The 14116-nt window shown below is 36.6% G+C and overlaps 1 protein-coding gene and 1 long non-coding RNA gene across 3 annotated transcripts; both read left to right on the top strand.

The window, feature by feature from the left end:
* The first annotated feature begins 3604 nt into the window (after window positions 1-3604).
* Window positions 3605-5340, top strand: LOC131532007 (uncharacterized). 2 transcript variants are annotated; one of them, XR_009268838.1, is made up of 3 exons: window positions 3605-3705; window positions 4678-4904; window positions 5018-5340. It is a non-coding gene; the product is annotated as an uncharacterized LOC131532007 (long non-coding RNA). The 2 variants fall into 2 exon arrangements; XR_009268837.1 differs by having other exon boundaries at window positions 3647-3705; window positions 4675-4904.
* Window positions 5341-7078: 1738 nt separating this feature from the next.
* On the top strand, window positions 7079-13402 carry atp1a1a.3 (ATPase Na+/K+ transporting subunit alpha 1a, tandem duplicate 3). The gene is made up of 22 exons (XM_058763208.1): window positions 7079-7227; window positions 7364-7477; window positions 8033-8092; window positions 8315-8518; window positions 8784-8897; window positions 8987-9121; window positions 9209-9326; window positions 9417-9685; window positions 9762-10070; window positions 10190-10324; window positions 10407-10599; window positions 10716-10891; window positions 11150-11286; window positions 11394-11544; window positions 11633-11801; window positions 11885-12039; window positions 12130-12253; window positions 12336-12481; window positions 12573-12703; window positions 12853-12954; window positions 13032-13123; window positions 13280-13402. Exons 1-22 carry the CDS (start codon window positions 7216-7218, stop codon window positions 13306-13308), a joined length of 3075 nt encoding a protein of 1024 aa, XP_058619191.1. The 5' UTR covers window positions 7079-7215; the 3' UTR covers window positions 13309-13402.
* The last annotated feature ends 714 nt before the right edge of the window (window positions 13403-14116 follow it).

Here is a 14116-nt window from a genome sequence, read left to right as displayed (position 1 = left end):
TGTCGCGTTACGAGCCTGAGGTCCGGTGGCTATATCACAAACAGCTGCCATGCAATAACAAACAATGTAACCACTCTCTTATTTGAGGATACATAAAGATGATGCATTACAAACACATGTCGCGTTACGAATCGGAGGTCCGGCATGCTATATCACAAACAGCTGCTGCGCATTAACAAACAATGTAACCGCTCTCTTATTTCATGGACGAGGATACATAAACATGATATATTACAAACACATGTCATAACACAGCTGCGATCATTAAAAGGTCATAAAGTTAATGCCTAAGGTCAAAGGTCAACAGCTGTCGGTCATCAATCAAAATCGGTGACATTCCGTGGTATCCTATCACTACTCTTAATACCCAGGGATCCCTTTAAAACATTACTTTGTTTAATTCTTTTAAATCTTTGCGTTGGTCTCTCCTTACGGTGCTAGGTGTGGTCTGACAGCGCTCGTAAGCGCATTCTGAGTTTTGACAGCAGCGTGTGAGGATCAGCGCGAGATGCTCGATTGTTTTTATTTATTTATTTTAGATCACAGTTTTTTTTTCTTCCCTTCTTTTCTTTTCTAACTTGTAACAAACGCTAGCTTTTAAATTGTAATGTTACAAGATTTTGACAAGTATCTTATGCTGTTGTTTTAACGATCTGATATTTATTTATTTTACACCACGGTAAGTCGGTCGGCTCTATTTTATTTGACTTGTAATGTACAAGATTTTGACAAGTATCTTACTTAACGTTCGCTTCTGATGCTTTTTTGTTTAGAAGATGGTAAGATAAGTCAACTCTATATTATTTAACTTGTAATGTTAGACTACAACATAGATTTTGAGATATTGAGATATATTGAGATATTGAGATATATTGTTTTAACTAACATGTCAGATGCTTTTTTGTTTTAGATGACCGAACAGGTTCACCTCTACTTCTTTTTATTTAACTTTGTCAAACTCTAACTAGTTTTTAAATTGTTTTAACAGCACTACCACGTCTTGACTTGTAGGGAAAAACAGCCGTTGCTCATTTTACACATATGTTTGATATTTTTTCTTGATATGTGTGTGAAAAACTTTAATAAAAACAACCCTTTGTGCCGTTTAACAGTTTCATAATTTAAAGTTTAAAGCACCTAACAATGGCCCACACACAAAAACACATTTCCCAAAACAGACATTCCTTACGATCACTGGACGGTAAAAACAGATAGTCATTTAGATGAGTGGGGGGTGTACAAACAGCTGTCCGGTTATGGGTGGGTGGGAGGGAGTGTTGGGGGTGGAATTTTATCAAATTTTGGACACATAGCACACTATGATCTCTCTGATGTACCTGGAATAAACCAGTGGCTGAAGAAACATCCTGTCTCTCCAGAAATCCTTCTGTATACTTAAAGGACAACTGTTGTTGTAGCTGTTAAAAAAGACAAAGATAAATTAACATTTTCTTCTTCAAAAAAAAAATTTTTTTTTGACTCTGGTAACACTTAAAAAAAATATTGTTAAATAAAAATAAAAAAAGATCATAGTCTGCTATTATTAATTTATTCCATGAGTGAGAGTGTCAAATATTATAGGGGTAGCCTACTGAAAGAGTAAGTTCTTCATCTCCTATAAGTGTACATTTTTGTAAAGCACAATATTTTTCTTTGGGGTTAAAATATTTTAATGAGGGAAAATATTGAGTTTATTTGACTTAGTTATTAAAAATCAATATATAAATGAAAAAAAAAGTAAAGTACAAAAAATATTAAAGTAGCCTACAAAAATGCTAATAATGCTAATAATAAATACTTGAACATCAGCAACTCAAAAGTAGCCATTAACTGGCAAATAATAGGTTTCAAAGAATGCACAGTGTAAAAACATAATTTCAAAGCTTACACAATTCACACACACACACAAAAAAAGAATTTCTTTGCATCTCATTTTACCTGCTTTCACAAATAACACCAAAATGTTTCAGCTACAGCTTACATACCAAATATTAGCTATATAGCAAATAATGAATCAAAATTTTGTTCAGATATTCGCTAGTCAGCCAGTTAATTTCTTACCTCTGAACTGAGTGCATTTTATTTATTTATTTTATTTATACATTTTATTTAATGGTGCCTTTCAGGACACCCACGGACACCTTACAACAAAAACACAAGCAATAACACACCAATACATAAAATAAAATAAATAAAAACACAAAAGATTACACTGAATAAGCAGATTTAAAGAGGTAGGTTTTGAGTTGTGATTTAAAAATATTGATAGAGTCCAGCTGACGAACATGAATGGGTAGTGAATTCCAGAATTCGGGGGCAGCGTGACTGAAGGCCCCCATTTTGACCATTTTAACTGAAGGAATGGACAGGAGACCAGAAGAAGAAGAGCGAAGGGCATGGGAGGGAGTGTAAGGGTGGAGCAGATCAGACAGATATGTGGGAGCAAGGTTACGGAGTGCCTTAAAGGTGAGGAGGAGGAGTTTATATTGAATTCTTTGGGGTATTGGGAGCCAGTGAAGTTGAATGAGGATCGGTGTGATGTGTTCTACTGATTTTGTGCGAGTAATGAGTCTTGCAGCAGAGTTATGAACATTTTGAAGTCGTTGGAGGAGCTTTTGGGGTAAACCGGAAAGGGCATTACAGTAATCGAGGCGTGAAGTGACGAATTTTTTAGTTGGCCAATTAGAAACTTCCCAAAGCCATTCCACAAACCTCCAGGTGTATTGAACTCTTTAAAACGTGTATAATTTAACATGGCATAAATGTACAGTGTAGCAAGGAGCTGCACCGCCTGCGTGTATCTGACGTCAAGAGGCGGTCACTTCGGTTGTTCAAATATTGACTTTATTGACATTGGTTTTTTTTCACATTTTATAAATGACTTTAAATTATATGTAAATCTCTTGGCACAAACTAAAACCAAAAAAAAAGTGCTAAAAACAATGCTTTGAAAGCATTCAAATTTATGTAATTTTTGCTTTTTTCTCTTTTCTTTCTATTTTCTCTGGCAGCTAATGCTAATATGATAATGTGAATATGTAATGCCTCTTGTTCTTTATTTGGTAATGAATGAATAAATATATTTTCTGGATAAATATCAAGTTAATACAAGTATAATATATGGGTATACTGTATTTTCATCAGCAGAAAGCCATTTAAAGAATGACAATATGTGTCAGCAGATAGACACAGAGGTAAGTGCAGTAACATGAACAGGTTTATTGACAATATGCAGAGGGGTAAGGAGATGAGCGGAAGGTCCAGGTAAGCAGGTGGGGAATAGGGATGGCAGTGGGGCCTTAACTGAGGGTTAATGTCCTTTTCCTATTTCCAGGGGATCCGGGAGGAACAGCGGCGCTTGGAGACGGTGGAGAGCTGGAGCGGTGGAGAGCAACACAGGAACTGGTAAGTAGATCAAACAGTTAAGTGGGTCAGGTTAGTCAACATGGCAAGTTTGAGACCAGACAGTGAGTGAACGGGAGGAGTGCAGGGATATAGTGCTGTTGATGAGTGTTGACAGGTGGCGGTGATTAGTAATCCGGGGATTGGGATCTGGTGAGTGTAGTTAGTGGAGACTGCGGTGACTGAGGTGACTCTCTGACAATATGAGCACACCCTTTTCAACTAACGGTGACTTTGAAAGAATGGGGAAGCGGAAGATGTGCCATCTCTTTTTCTTATGTGGAAACATTTAAATAAGAAAAGGTGTGTAAAATCTGGTTGTGCATTTTGCCTCTGCAATGCTTTTGGCCTTGTTCTTTTTTCTTCTCTATTTTGATGTGGGGATTTCTGTTGGTTTCCTGAACATGACTTACCACATGAACTTCTCTTTTTGCTTCTTTAAATAACGGTGCTGATCTACTCACAAGTTAAGAATGTGCATCAGAGCAGAGAATCAAATTATTTATGGAGAAGGTTTTTAAAAAAAATACAGTACAGTATCATATTCATATCAACCGTTCAAGGATGCAGCACATGTTTAATGTTCAAGGTCCTTTCAGCTTATGTTTCTCTTACTGATTCAGTTGACTGAGTCTCTGTTCTTATCAGATGCAGTTAGAAATGATTTAGTAAATAGTAAAACTAAAAAGCAATTTTTGGTAATATATTTGAGATGGTCTCTCAGATAACCTGGCCCTAAGAAAACTGTGATCACATGTCTCTGTCTGTAAGTTGGCATTTTTTGCCAGCTGCAGTATGAAAGGCCAGCCACTTTTGCCATTGTCAACAAATACCTGACAATTTTTTTTTTTTTTTTTTTTACAGCCAACATACAATAAAAATATTATAGATATGTTTTATTTTGCTATCTTGTATTAAAAATCTATTATTTTTTTTTTATTTCATCTGTTTTTGCATGGCTAGAATACTTTGGTTTGTCTGTTCACCTCTCTTTAGTCTATCTTTAGTAATCAGCTCTATCTAAATAGTCATTAAATTTTTCAAAAATATATATTTAATGGCTTGTTTGAGATAAGGGAACATTTTATAGAATAAAACTCTGGTCATGAAGCACCTGCCTCACCCAGTCACAGCAAGTTTGTTTGATATTATTTCCTGTGTCCGACACGTAAGAATGATTTTCCCAGTAATCTGATATGCAGATAGACATGCTGTCAGTTTGTGAAGGAAGGCAAAGGTCTATTTCTGACTAAAAAGGCTGTGTGTTTTCAGCAGATCAAAGGCATCTACGATGAAGATGGAGGTAACAGGTGGTGTTCTTTAACAATGCTCGTCACAACTGCTTTCAACCAACGTGACCTTGCTAAGATGTCTATCATTTATTCACTCCAAGCATTTGAAAAAACAAAATCCTCTAATCTCTCCAAATCTACACCTTCCTAAAATTAGCCTTTGCCTTGAGGAAAGGTTTTAAAAGCATGTTTCAAGCTTTCCTCACAAAGGTAAATGTTACATGATGGCCCGCTGGATGTTTCATTGGCCATATTACAGTGATTATATACGTTAGTCTGAACAAAAAACATGCTTTGACCTTTGGCTTTTTGGTGTCATGCAGTTTAAAAGACAAGAACAGTTTGTTGGTTCCTCCAGGGGGAGCCATTCTCGGGAAAAAGAGAAAGTCAAGAGATGAATAACCAGTTTTAAGAAAGACTGTTTGTCATTCCAAATAAAAGACAAGTGCATTGTTCTAACAGATGGATTGTTCATCAATCTTGAGAGACAACAGGCTTAACCCATTTAAAAACATAGACCAACTCAATTTTTTAAGAAAAACGTGTCAAATTTAGATTTAGATATATAAATAAAAATGTAGATTATATGGCACAAGAAACACAAAGCAATATATACCACTTGTGATGGAGATGTTGCAAAATTCAAGGGGCCTAAGAGAAAGACGGCATTACCACGCTGATGACATAAACATCGACATAGTTTTTTGTCTACTTAAATTTTGTCATTGGGTTAGGGTTAGGGAACCCTTTTGTCATTGCTACTTGTCCTTTGTTTTATCATCGTTGTGATCAACAGCGATTTGTTCCAAAAAAATACTATGAGGAGGACCATAAACTGATTGGTTTCCAATATTCTTCATAATATCTTATTTTATGCTCAACAGAAGTAAGAAACTCATACAGGTTTAGAACGACTGGAGGTTGAGTAAATTATGACAGACTTTTCATTTTCAGATAAACTATCCCTTTACCCTTGAGAACACCTCTTGGAAAGGTTTATTTATGTTACACCCTGTCCTTAGATCCAGGTTGCAAACTGATGGTTCCGGTACGCTGTCTAATGATAGGACAATATGTTTGGATATTTAAGACAGTTTGAAGGACATGGGGGCCGTGAGACTCTCCTAACTCTGTTGCGTCAGATAGAGATCTTCTATTGAAATGTCTTTTTCTTACCTATATATTTATATTGTTAGATTTTACATCTTCAACCCTAAACAAACCCATGAGAAAAGAAAGAAAGAAAGAAAGAAAGTACTCAGGATGTAATACCAGCTTACGGGTGTGAACAGAGTGTGTTTACAGCCTCAACAAAGTTGCATTGTAAATGACAGTGATAACTTTAGTTTCAAAACATTTCTTATTTACTAAATATACTGTATATGCATTTTTAAAATGTTACAGATTTTGGTCATTTTCAGCAATATGACCAATTAAATGGAGCTTAATTTGCTAGAAATTCATTCGAACACTAAATAGAGGTTGGTGGAAATAGTAACCCAAGACATTTTAGCCGTGAACAGGAGGATAGATAGTTTAGTAATATGGTAAATAAACATATAATCCATAATTCATTTCTAATATTTCAATTCTAACAGCATGTTGGCTTTTAGCAATGTGATTAATAGGTAAATACGCTGAGAAAAAAAAAAAAAGGTATCGGACCTACTCCAAAACATTTTTCGCTCAGAAGTTATATTCATATTCATATTATAATGCTGAAGTTGAAAGAATGAAAGAGTATTTTCTACCAATAAATGAAACAAGCTTAAAATAAAACATTGTGCATACCATTTTAACATTTAGTTCAACAAATCCTAGAATAAATAACGCAAGAGATTATATTAATATTTCAAATGCATTGCAGAGTTAAACAAGTAAATCAGAGGGAACGACAAGTTTATGCAAAATAGCCATATTCTGACAATCTTGGTCATTAGTTTATACATTATAATGGTCCTTTGATTTGGGATTTCATCACAAAATTCTTTGCATTTCTTTGAAGAGAAGCAGTTTGATTCATTAGATATTCAGGGCCACAGAACACAATTTACAGTCATTAATTTCTTCTCATGTAAATGAAAAAAAAAATAAATAATGGTAAAAGTAATAAAGGTAAGCCAGGTGTAATTATTTCCATAACAATACTTCATAAAAGACCAAATAAATACCAAAAACTAAACAAATAAGGATTTGAATTAACATTTAAAGGAAGTTATTTGTCGTGAGTTATTATTAACAAGCCATAGATCTGTTGATAAGACAATAGGTAATAGACCAGTCCTTCACCCGGGTGTCACAGAAATGACCTACCTGTATAAATGAAGGTTAAATAAATGCTAAAACCAAATGACACCTGACAAACTCCTCCCAAATTTTCCCAGAACACCTGCCCATTACACAGGTGAGATGACAGGGTATAAATCCATGAACCTGGTTTGGACACACAGGGACTTCTGTCTCCAACTGCAAGACCAGACTCCTGAAATCTCTGGATTTTGGGTGGATATCAGCAAGGAAAATGGGGCTCGGGGTAAGTCAACTAAAGCTATAGCTACTGCTGGATTCATCGCTTAATTTGTTTCATTCTGCATGTATTACATTTATTTAAGCAGATTTTTTGGGAGATCTGGTTGTATGTGTTATATTTATTGTTTTGCATCTTACAGACAGGGAATGATAAGTACGAATTGGCAGCAACGTCAGAAGATGGAGTCAAAAAGCCCAAAAAAGGGAAAAAGAGCAAAAAGGACATGGATGAACTAAAGAAAGAAGTGGAACTGGTAAGAAATGATTTTCAAATTCATTCATTCATACATACAACTTTCTGAATTTCCGGTTTGATTTACACAGTCCGTAAGCTTGGCCAAAATTGTCACTATTACATTGTAAGCATCTAACATACACAGTTATGGACAGTTAAGTTCTCCCAATTAATATGGACCAGAGTGGATATTTTACAGTCCTCTGCGGATTCTTTGGTTTTAGGCAGTTTTGCAGTGCCAAATGAATTTACATAAAGTATCTCAGGGAATGACCCACTGCTATTCTTAAAAAAAAAAAAAAAAAAAAAGCACTTTATCTTGAGCATGTGCTACTACAGTCAAGCAAACTTTCACAGTGGTTTAACATTGAATTTCCGTTTAATTAAGCATATAATAAATATTTAATTAAGCGGGAAAAAATCTTCTGAAGCCCCATGTTAACCTTCCTTTATAAATATTTGATTTTTAAAAAAATATTAGTAGAATAATTCTGGCAAAACAATATGGTTTTACCATCTAGTGTAGTCTTAAACTGTGGTAACTGAGATTTCAAACGTATTTTCTCTTCTGCAGGAAGACCACAAGTTGACCTTGGATGAACTTAACCGAAAATACGGCACTGATATGACCAAGGTGAGTAAGTTTTAGTGACACTTTTAGGGGGAAAACAATGATGCATTATCTGTTTTGCATTGAATTTGAAGCAAATTATTATATTTTTTGGGGAATGACTGACCTTTAGTTAAAAAGAGTATTGTAATAATGGATCTTTAGCCACATGCATGTAATATTGTTATGTATGAGCATCTGTTTTCTGAATGCCTTTAATAGCTCCATTTTTGTAACTTGTGGCAGGGTTTGACCAATTTTCGAGCAAAGGAAATCTTAGCCCGTGATGGACCAAATGCCTTGACTCCACCTGTTACGACTCCAGAATGGGTCAAGTTCTGCAGACAGCTGTTTGGTGGATTCCAGACACTGCTGTGGATTGGTGCATTTCTTTGCTTCTTTGCCTATTCGATACAGGCTGCCTCAGAAGATGAACCAGCAAATGACAATGTATGACAGATAATGTTTTGTTTACATTTCTGCATTGACATAAATAGTTAATATGCCAATAAACCTTGTAACATATATATATATATAGTTTTTTTTTTTCATGAAAGTGTGTTTTATTCATTAAATATCTGAACTGATAACCATCATGCTCTTTAGCATTGCATTTGAAAAGAGGTTTCTCTCAGTGGATTAGTCTCCTAATAAGTGTGCTGTGAACTTTGGATAAAATAATCAAATTAATGACTATTTATTCATTTTCTTGCAGCTGTATCTGGGACTTGTGCTTGCTTTTGTTGTCACAGTCAATGGATGTTTCTCATACTATCAAGATGCCAAGAGCTCTAGGATCATGGAGTCATTCAAGAACCTCGTTCCTCAGGTATAAAAATGTAAATTCACTTCATGCCAAAAAGAGCTTTCACAATGTACAAAGGATATTCATGTGTATGTACATTTATTGTCATGTAGAAAGCCCTGGTTATACGTGATGGAGAGAAAAAGATAATCGACGCTGAGGAAGTAGTTGCTGGTGATCTTGTGGAGGTCAAAAGTGGAGACAGAATCCCAGCTGATATTCGTGTCATCGCTGCACAAGCATGCAAGGTAAAAGCCAAAGAATTTCATGGGGGAAAAAAAGAGAATGAAACAAAAGAAATGTCATTAAACATACCTCCTTGCTTTCCTTTCCAGGTGGACAACTCTTCCCTCACTGGTGAATCTGAGCCCCAGACTCGTACTCCTGACTTCTCTAGTGAAAACCCCTTGGAGACAAGAAACATTGCATTTTTTTCTACAAATTGTGTTGACGGTACAAAATTCAAATATCTTTATAACAGGTGTGGACAAAATGAATGACTAAATGTTTTAAATGATGCTTGAACATGACAATATTCAATAGGAACTGCCAGAGGGATTGTCATCAACACCGGTGACCGTACTGTCATGGGTCGTATTGCATCACTTGCCTCCAGTCTGGAAGGTGGACAGACACCAATTGCTAAAGAGATTGAGCACTTCATCCACATCATCACCGGTGTAGCTGTCTTCCTGGGTTTGACCTTCTTAATTCTCTCCCTGATTCTTGGCTACACTTGGTTGGAAGGGGTCATCTTCCTTATTGGAATCATTGTTGCTAATGTACCTGAAGGTCTCCCTGCCACTGTAACCGTAAGTCAGAGAAATATTATGTTTCATACATATTTCCAAATTCCAATGATTGCTTAATGTGTATTTCCTCACATAGGTGTGTCTGACTCTGACCGCCAAACGTATGGCAAAGAAGAACTGCCTGGTGAAGAATCTTGAAGCCGTGGAGACTCTTGGCTCGACCTCCACCATCTGCTCTGACAAAACTGGAACTTTGACCCAGAACCGAATGACCGTCGCTCACATGTGGTTTGACAGCCATATTCATGTAGCAGACACCACAGAGAACCAAACTGGAACCTCTTTTGAAAAGAGCTCTGCTACTTGGGCTGCTCTTGCACGTGTTGCTGGCCTTTGCAATCGTGCCGTCTTCCAATCAAATCAGAACCATCTTCCAGTCCTTAAGGTGTGCTATCTTAATATCTAGATTTTAGAAGTATGTTGAAAATGCATTTAAAAGCATGCAAGTTTTAGAGTTAGTATCACTGAGAGAGGCAGCTTTTTCACATCACATCTGTTTTGCAGCGAGAAACAGCTGGTGATGCCTCAGAGTCTGCCCTGCTGAAGTGTATTGAGCTGTGCTGTGGTTCAGTCACTGAAATGAGAGAGAAGTACACAAAGATTGCTGAGGTCCCTTTCAACTCCACCAACAAGTATCAGGTATTTTTGTTGAGGTGTTCTTTGGAGATTGGTTTTTAGATTAATTGGTCATCCTAATAGGCCTTTAATATGCCTTTTCTAGCTCTCAGTCCACAAGAATCCCAATTCCTCAGAGTCTAAGCACCTGCTGGTGATGAAGGGAGCTCCTGAGAGAATCCTGGATCGATGCTCTACTATTTTGATTCAAGGAAAAGAGCAGCCTTTGGACGATGAAATGAAAGATTCATTCCAAAATGCTTATCTAGAGCTTGGTGGTCTTGGAGAAAGAGTGCTGGGTAAAGCCACCTTTTGAAGTTCACCTTGTGAAAACACTAATGTTATGATTACAGATTGTTAACATAGAGAATAATAAATTACAGAATTATGAACAACTCCATGTTTTCCCTCAAAGGTTTCTGCCACTTTAGCCTCCCTGATGACCAGTTCCCTGAGGGTTTTACATTTGATTCTGAAGAAGTGAACTTCCCCACTGAGAACCTGTGTTTTGTTGGCCTCATGTCCATGATCGATCCTCCTCGTGCAGCTGTACCTGATGCTGTGGCCAAATGCCGGAGTGCTGGAATCAAGGTGTTGTACTCATTTAAGATCTACTGCTTGAATACACTGTAAATACACTAAATAATGGTTAAAGATAGATGGTCAAACTATCTGAAAAGGAGGTTCAAATAACGGTGCAATTACTGATGAAGGCCTTGACAACAGCCAAAATGTTACTTGTTTTAAACTAACAGTTACTTTTTTTCCTTATAGAGTGAGTGTTGCACCTTATTTTTCAACTGAAATATATGAAATGATCAAATAATAAATCTGAATCATCTATTACAGGTTATCATGGTAACTGGTGACCATCCAATTACAGCTAAAGCTATTGCAAAAGGTGTTGGCATCATCTCTGAAGGCAACGAGACTGTGGATGATATTGCAGCCCGGCTGAAAATCTCTGTTGAAGAAGTCAATCCAAGGTATACTTGCTACCTTTGCCACTTACAACATATTTTCCCCTCTGTTTCAATATTCAACAAACAAAAAATTTGCTCTAGATGTCTGCTAATACAAAGTGTATCTCCAGAGATGCTAAGGCCATTGTGGTCCATGGTGGTGAACTGAAGAGTATGACTCCAGAACAGCTGGATGAGATCCTCCAACACCATACAGAAATTGTTTTCGCCAGAACCTCTCCACAACAAAAGCTGATCATTGTGGAAGGCTGTCAGCGACAGGTACCTTCTGTTATCTATCCAATCCTATTGATGCTAGAGGATTTTACATAGCAAGTTCTAACTTAATGCATTTTATTTCTCTCATAAGGGTGCCATTGTAGCCGTAACCGGTGATGGAGTCAATGATTCTCCTGCTCTGAAGAAGGCTGATATTGGTGTGGCTATGGGTATCGCTGGATCTGACGTATCCAAACAGGCTGCTGACATGATCCTTCTGGACGACAACTTTGCCTCAATTGTCACTGGAGTAGAAGAAGGTATGATATTGAAAACTTAATTTCAATGAAGAATGATAAAGGTTACTTAGACACTTATTTCTCAAATTTATCTTCAACTTCAGGCCGTCTGATCTTTGACAACTTGAAGAAGTCTATTGCCTACACGCTGACTAGTAAGATCCCTGAGATGTCACCCTTCCTCTTTTTTGTCCTTGTGGGTATTCCTCTACCTTTGGGCACCGTCACCATCCTCTGCATTGACCTGGGCACTGACATGGTATGGAAAGGAACTCAATTTAGATATATAAATGTAGAGAGAGAGCTGTTAAATGTGCATGCATTCAGTTTTATCTATTTCTTGCCACAGGTTCCTGCTATCTCACTGGCCTACGAAACTGCTGAAAGCGACATCATGAAGAGACAACCCAGAAATGCTGAAACAGACAGGCTGGTGAATGAGAGGCTCATCAGTATGAGCTATGGTCAAATTGGTAAGAGCATACTATTCTGTAGAAAGCGCTCTAGGTGTTCATTGCTGTTTGTTTCTTACGTGTCTTTATACTTAAATTTTAGGCATGATGCAAGCAGTTGGGGGGTTCTTTACCTACTTTGTAATTCTTGCTGAGAATGGATTCTTGCCCAAAGACCTAGTAGGAATTCGAATTGGTTGGGAAGACAGATATGTCAGTGACCTAGAAGACAGCTATGGCCAGCAATGGGTAGGTGCCACAGCTCTACCAAACTTGACAGGTGTGAACCAGCATTTCTGTAGAAATACCTTTCTTTTAAATAATACCTCGTCTGATGCAGACCTATGAGCGCAGAAAGATTGTGGAGTATACATGCCACACAGCCTTCTTTGCCAGTATTGTGATTGTGCAATGGACTGATTTGCTCATCTGCAAGACCAGGAGGCTTTCCATCTTCCAGCAGGGAATGAAGTATGTACACATCAAACAAGCCATAAAATATTGGCCTGATGTCTATCAAACTGATTTTTTTTGTTCAGCTCCACCAATTGTTGCTCATTGTATGTCTATAAAACCAGATTGGCTAGATATTAATCTTATTTTTTTTCTTTCTTTCATAGGAATAGAGTCCTCACCTTTGGATTGTGTGTGGAAACTGCTCTGGCAGCATTCTTATCCTATTGCCCAGGCATGGATGTTGCTGTCCGAATGTATCCATTGAAGTAAGTGGAATCTGAAATTTGTTTTAGACCAATTAAAGATTTTTAACCAATTAACCCTGTTTTCTTTTTCCGTTTAGACCATTGTGGTGGTTCTGTGCTATGCCATATTCACTGCTCATTTTCATCTATGATGAAGTTAGAAAATACATTCTTAGGCAGAACCCAGGAGGTAATATGCACTTTCACTGTACATCTAAACATATATGTTTCCCAAGCAGAAAGTTGAATTTTAATGACAGAGATTACTTACATTTACATTTATTTGTTGCATTTCATTCCTTTTAGAGATCAAGAATGAACTAATATTTCTGCTGTTTTGTTTTAGGCTGGGTGGAACTAGAAACATACTACTAAAACAACAAATTTCTATTGGGGATGTGCAAGGATACATTCATTTTGATGTTTTCAGAATGATACAAAGTCAATAAATATGTCAGATTAAATTAGATGAATTTGTTTTTGTGTCTCTTTATATATCTGGAAAACAAGGATCCACGTGACAAAAAAAGTCAATGAACAAAAAATATATACTGCAGCTGCAAGCAACACAGATTACATCATAAGAATATAGGCCTACTGTAGATTTAAATAAACATTTGAGTGATGTTGAATACAGATGACAGCAATATTTAAAAAATCAATTTTCCATACTTTTAATATCAGATGACAAAAAGGAGTGGTTACCACAATTACAAATTTATTTACAATGGCTAAAGGTTTTACACTTTTGGTCAACATCTATGCCCTGCCCAAAACACAATAGAAAATGTAATGGTTTTAATAGTTATAATGGGAATTGTATTGGTTTTAATGGAAACTATAATGGTGTCTACTGGTATGTGATGGATTCTATTGGTGGGATGTTAAATCTTATTGGAAAGATGTCCAAAACACACTACAAAAGGGAATTTTGTACTGGTTTTACTGGAAAAAGCTAAAGGTTTATAATGGTATTTTAATGGAAACCACTGGAATTTCTGTGATGGTTTCTATTGGGCTGCTATTGTTTTTTTGTTTTTTTAGCAGGGTAGAAACACCTTAAAGAAACCGATTCGTAAACACCAGTCATGTGAGGTAAATGTCAAGTTCACAAAATAGGCTCTCACTTCCATATTTCTTTAGCAAAAGTTACTAAAATATGACTTCATATGAGTAATACACG

This window comes from Onychostoma macrolepis, chromosome 01 (genome assembly GCF_012432095.1).
Source record: "Onychostoma macrolepis isolate SWU-2019 chromosome 01, ASM1243209v1, whole genome shotgun sequence".
Classification (NCBI taxonomy): domain Eukaryota; kingdom Metazoa; phylum Chordata; class Actinopteri; order Cypriniformes; family Cyprinidae; genus Onychostoma; species Onychostoma macrolepis.
Note: the sequence above shows the minus strand (reverse complement) of the source record. Positions and strands in the feature narration are given on the sequence as shown.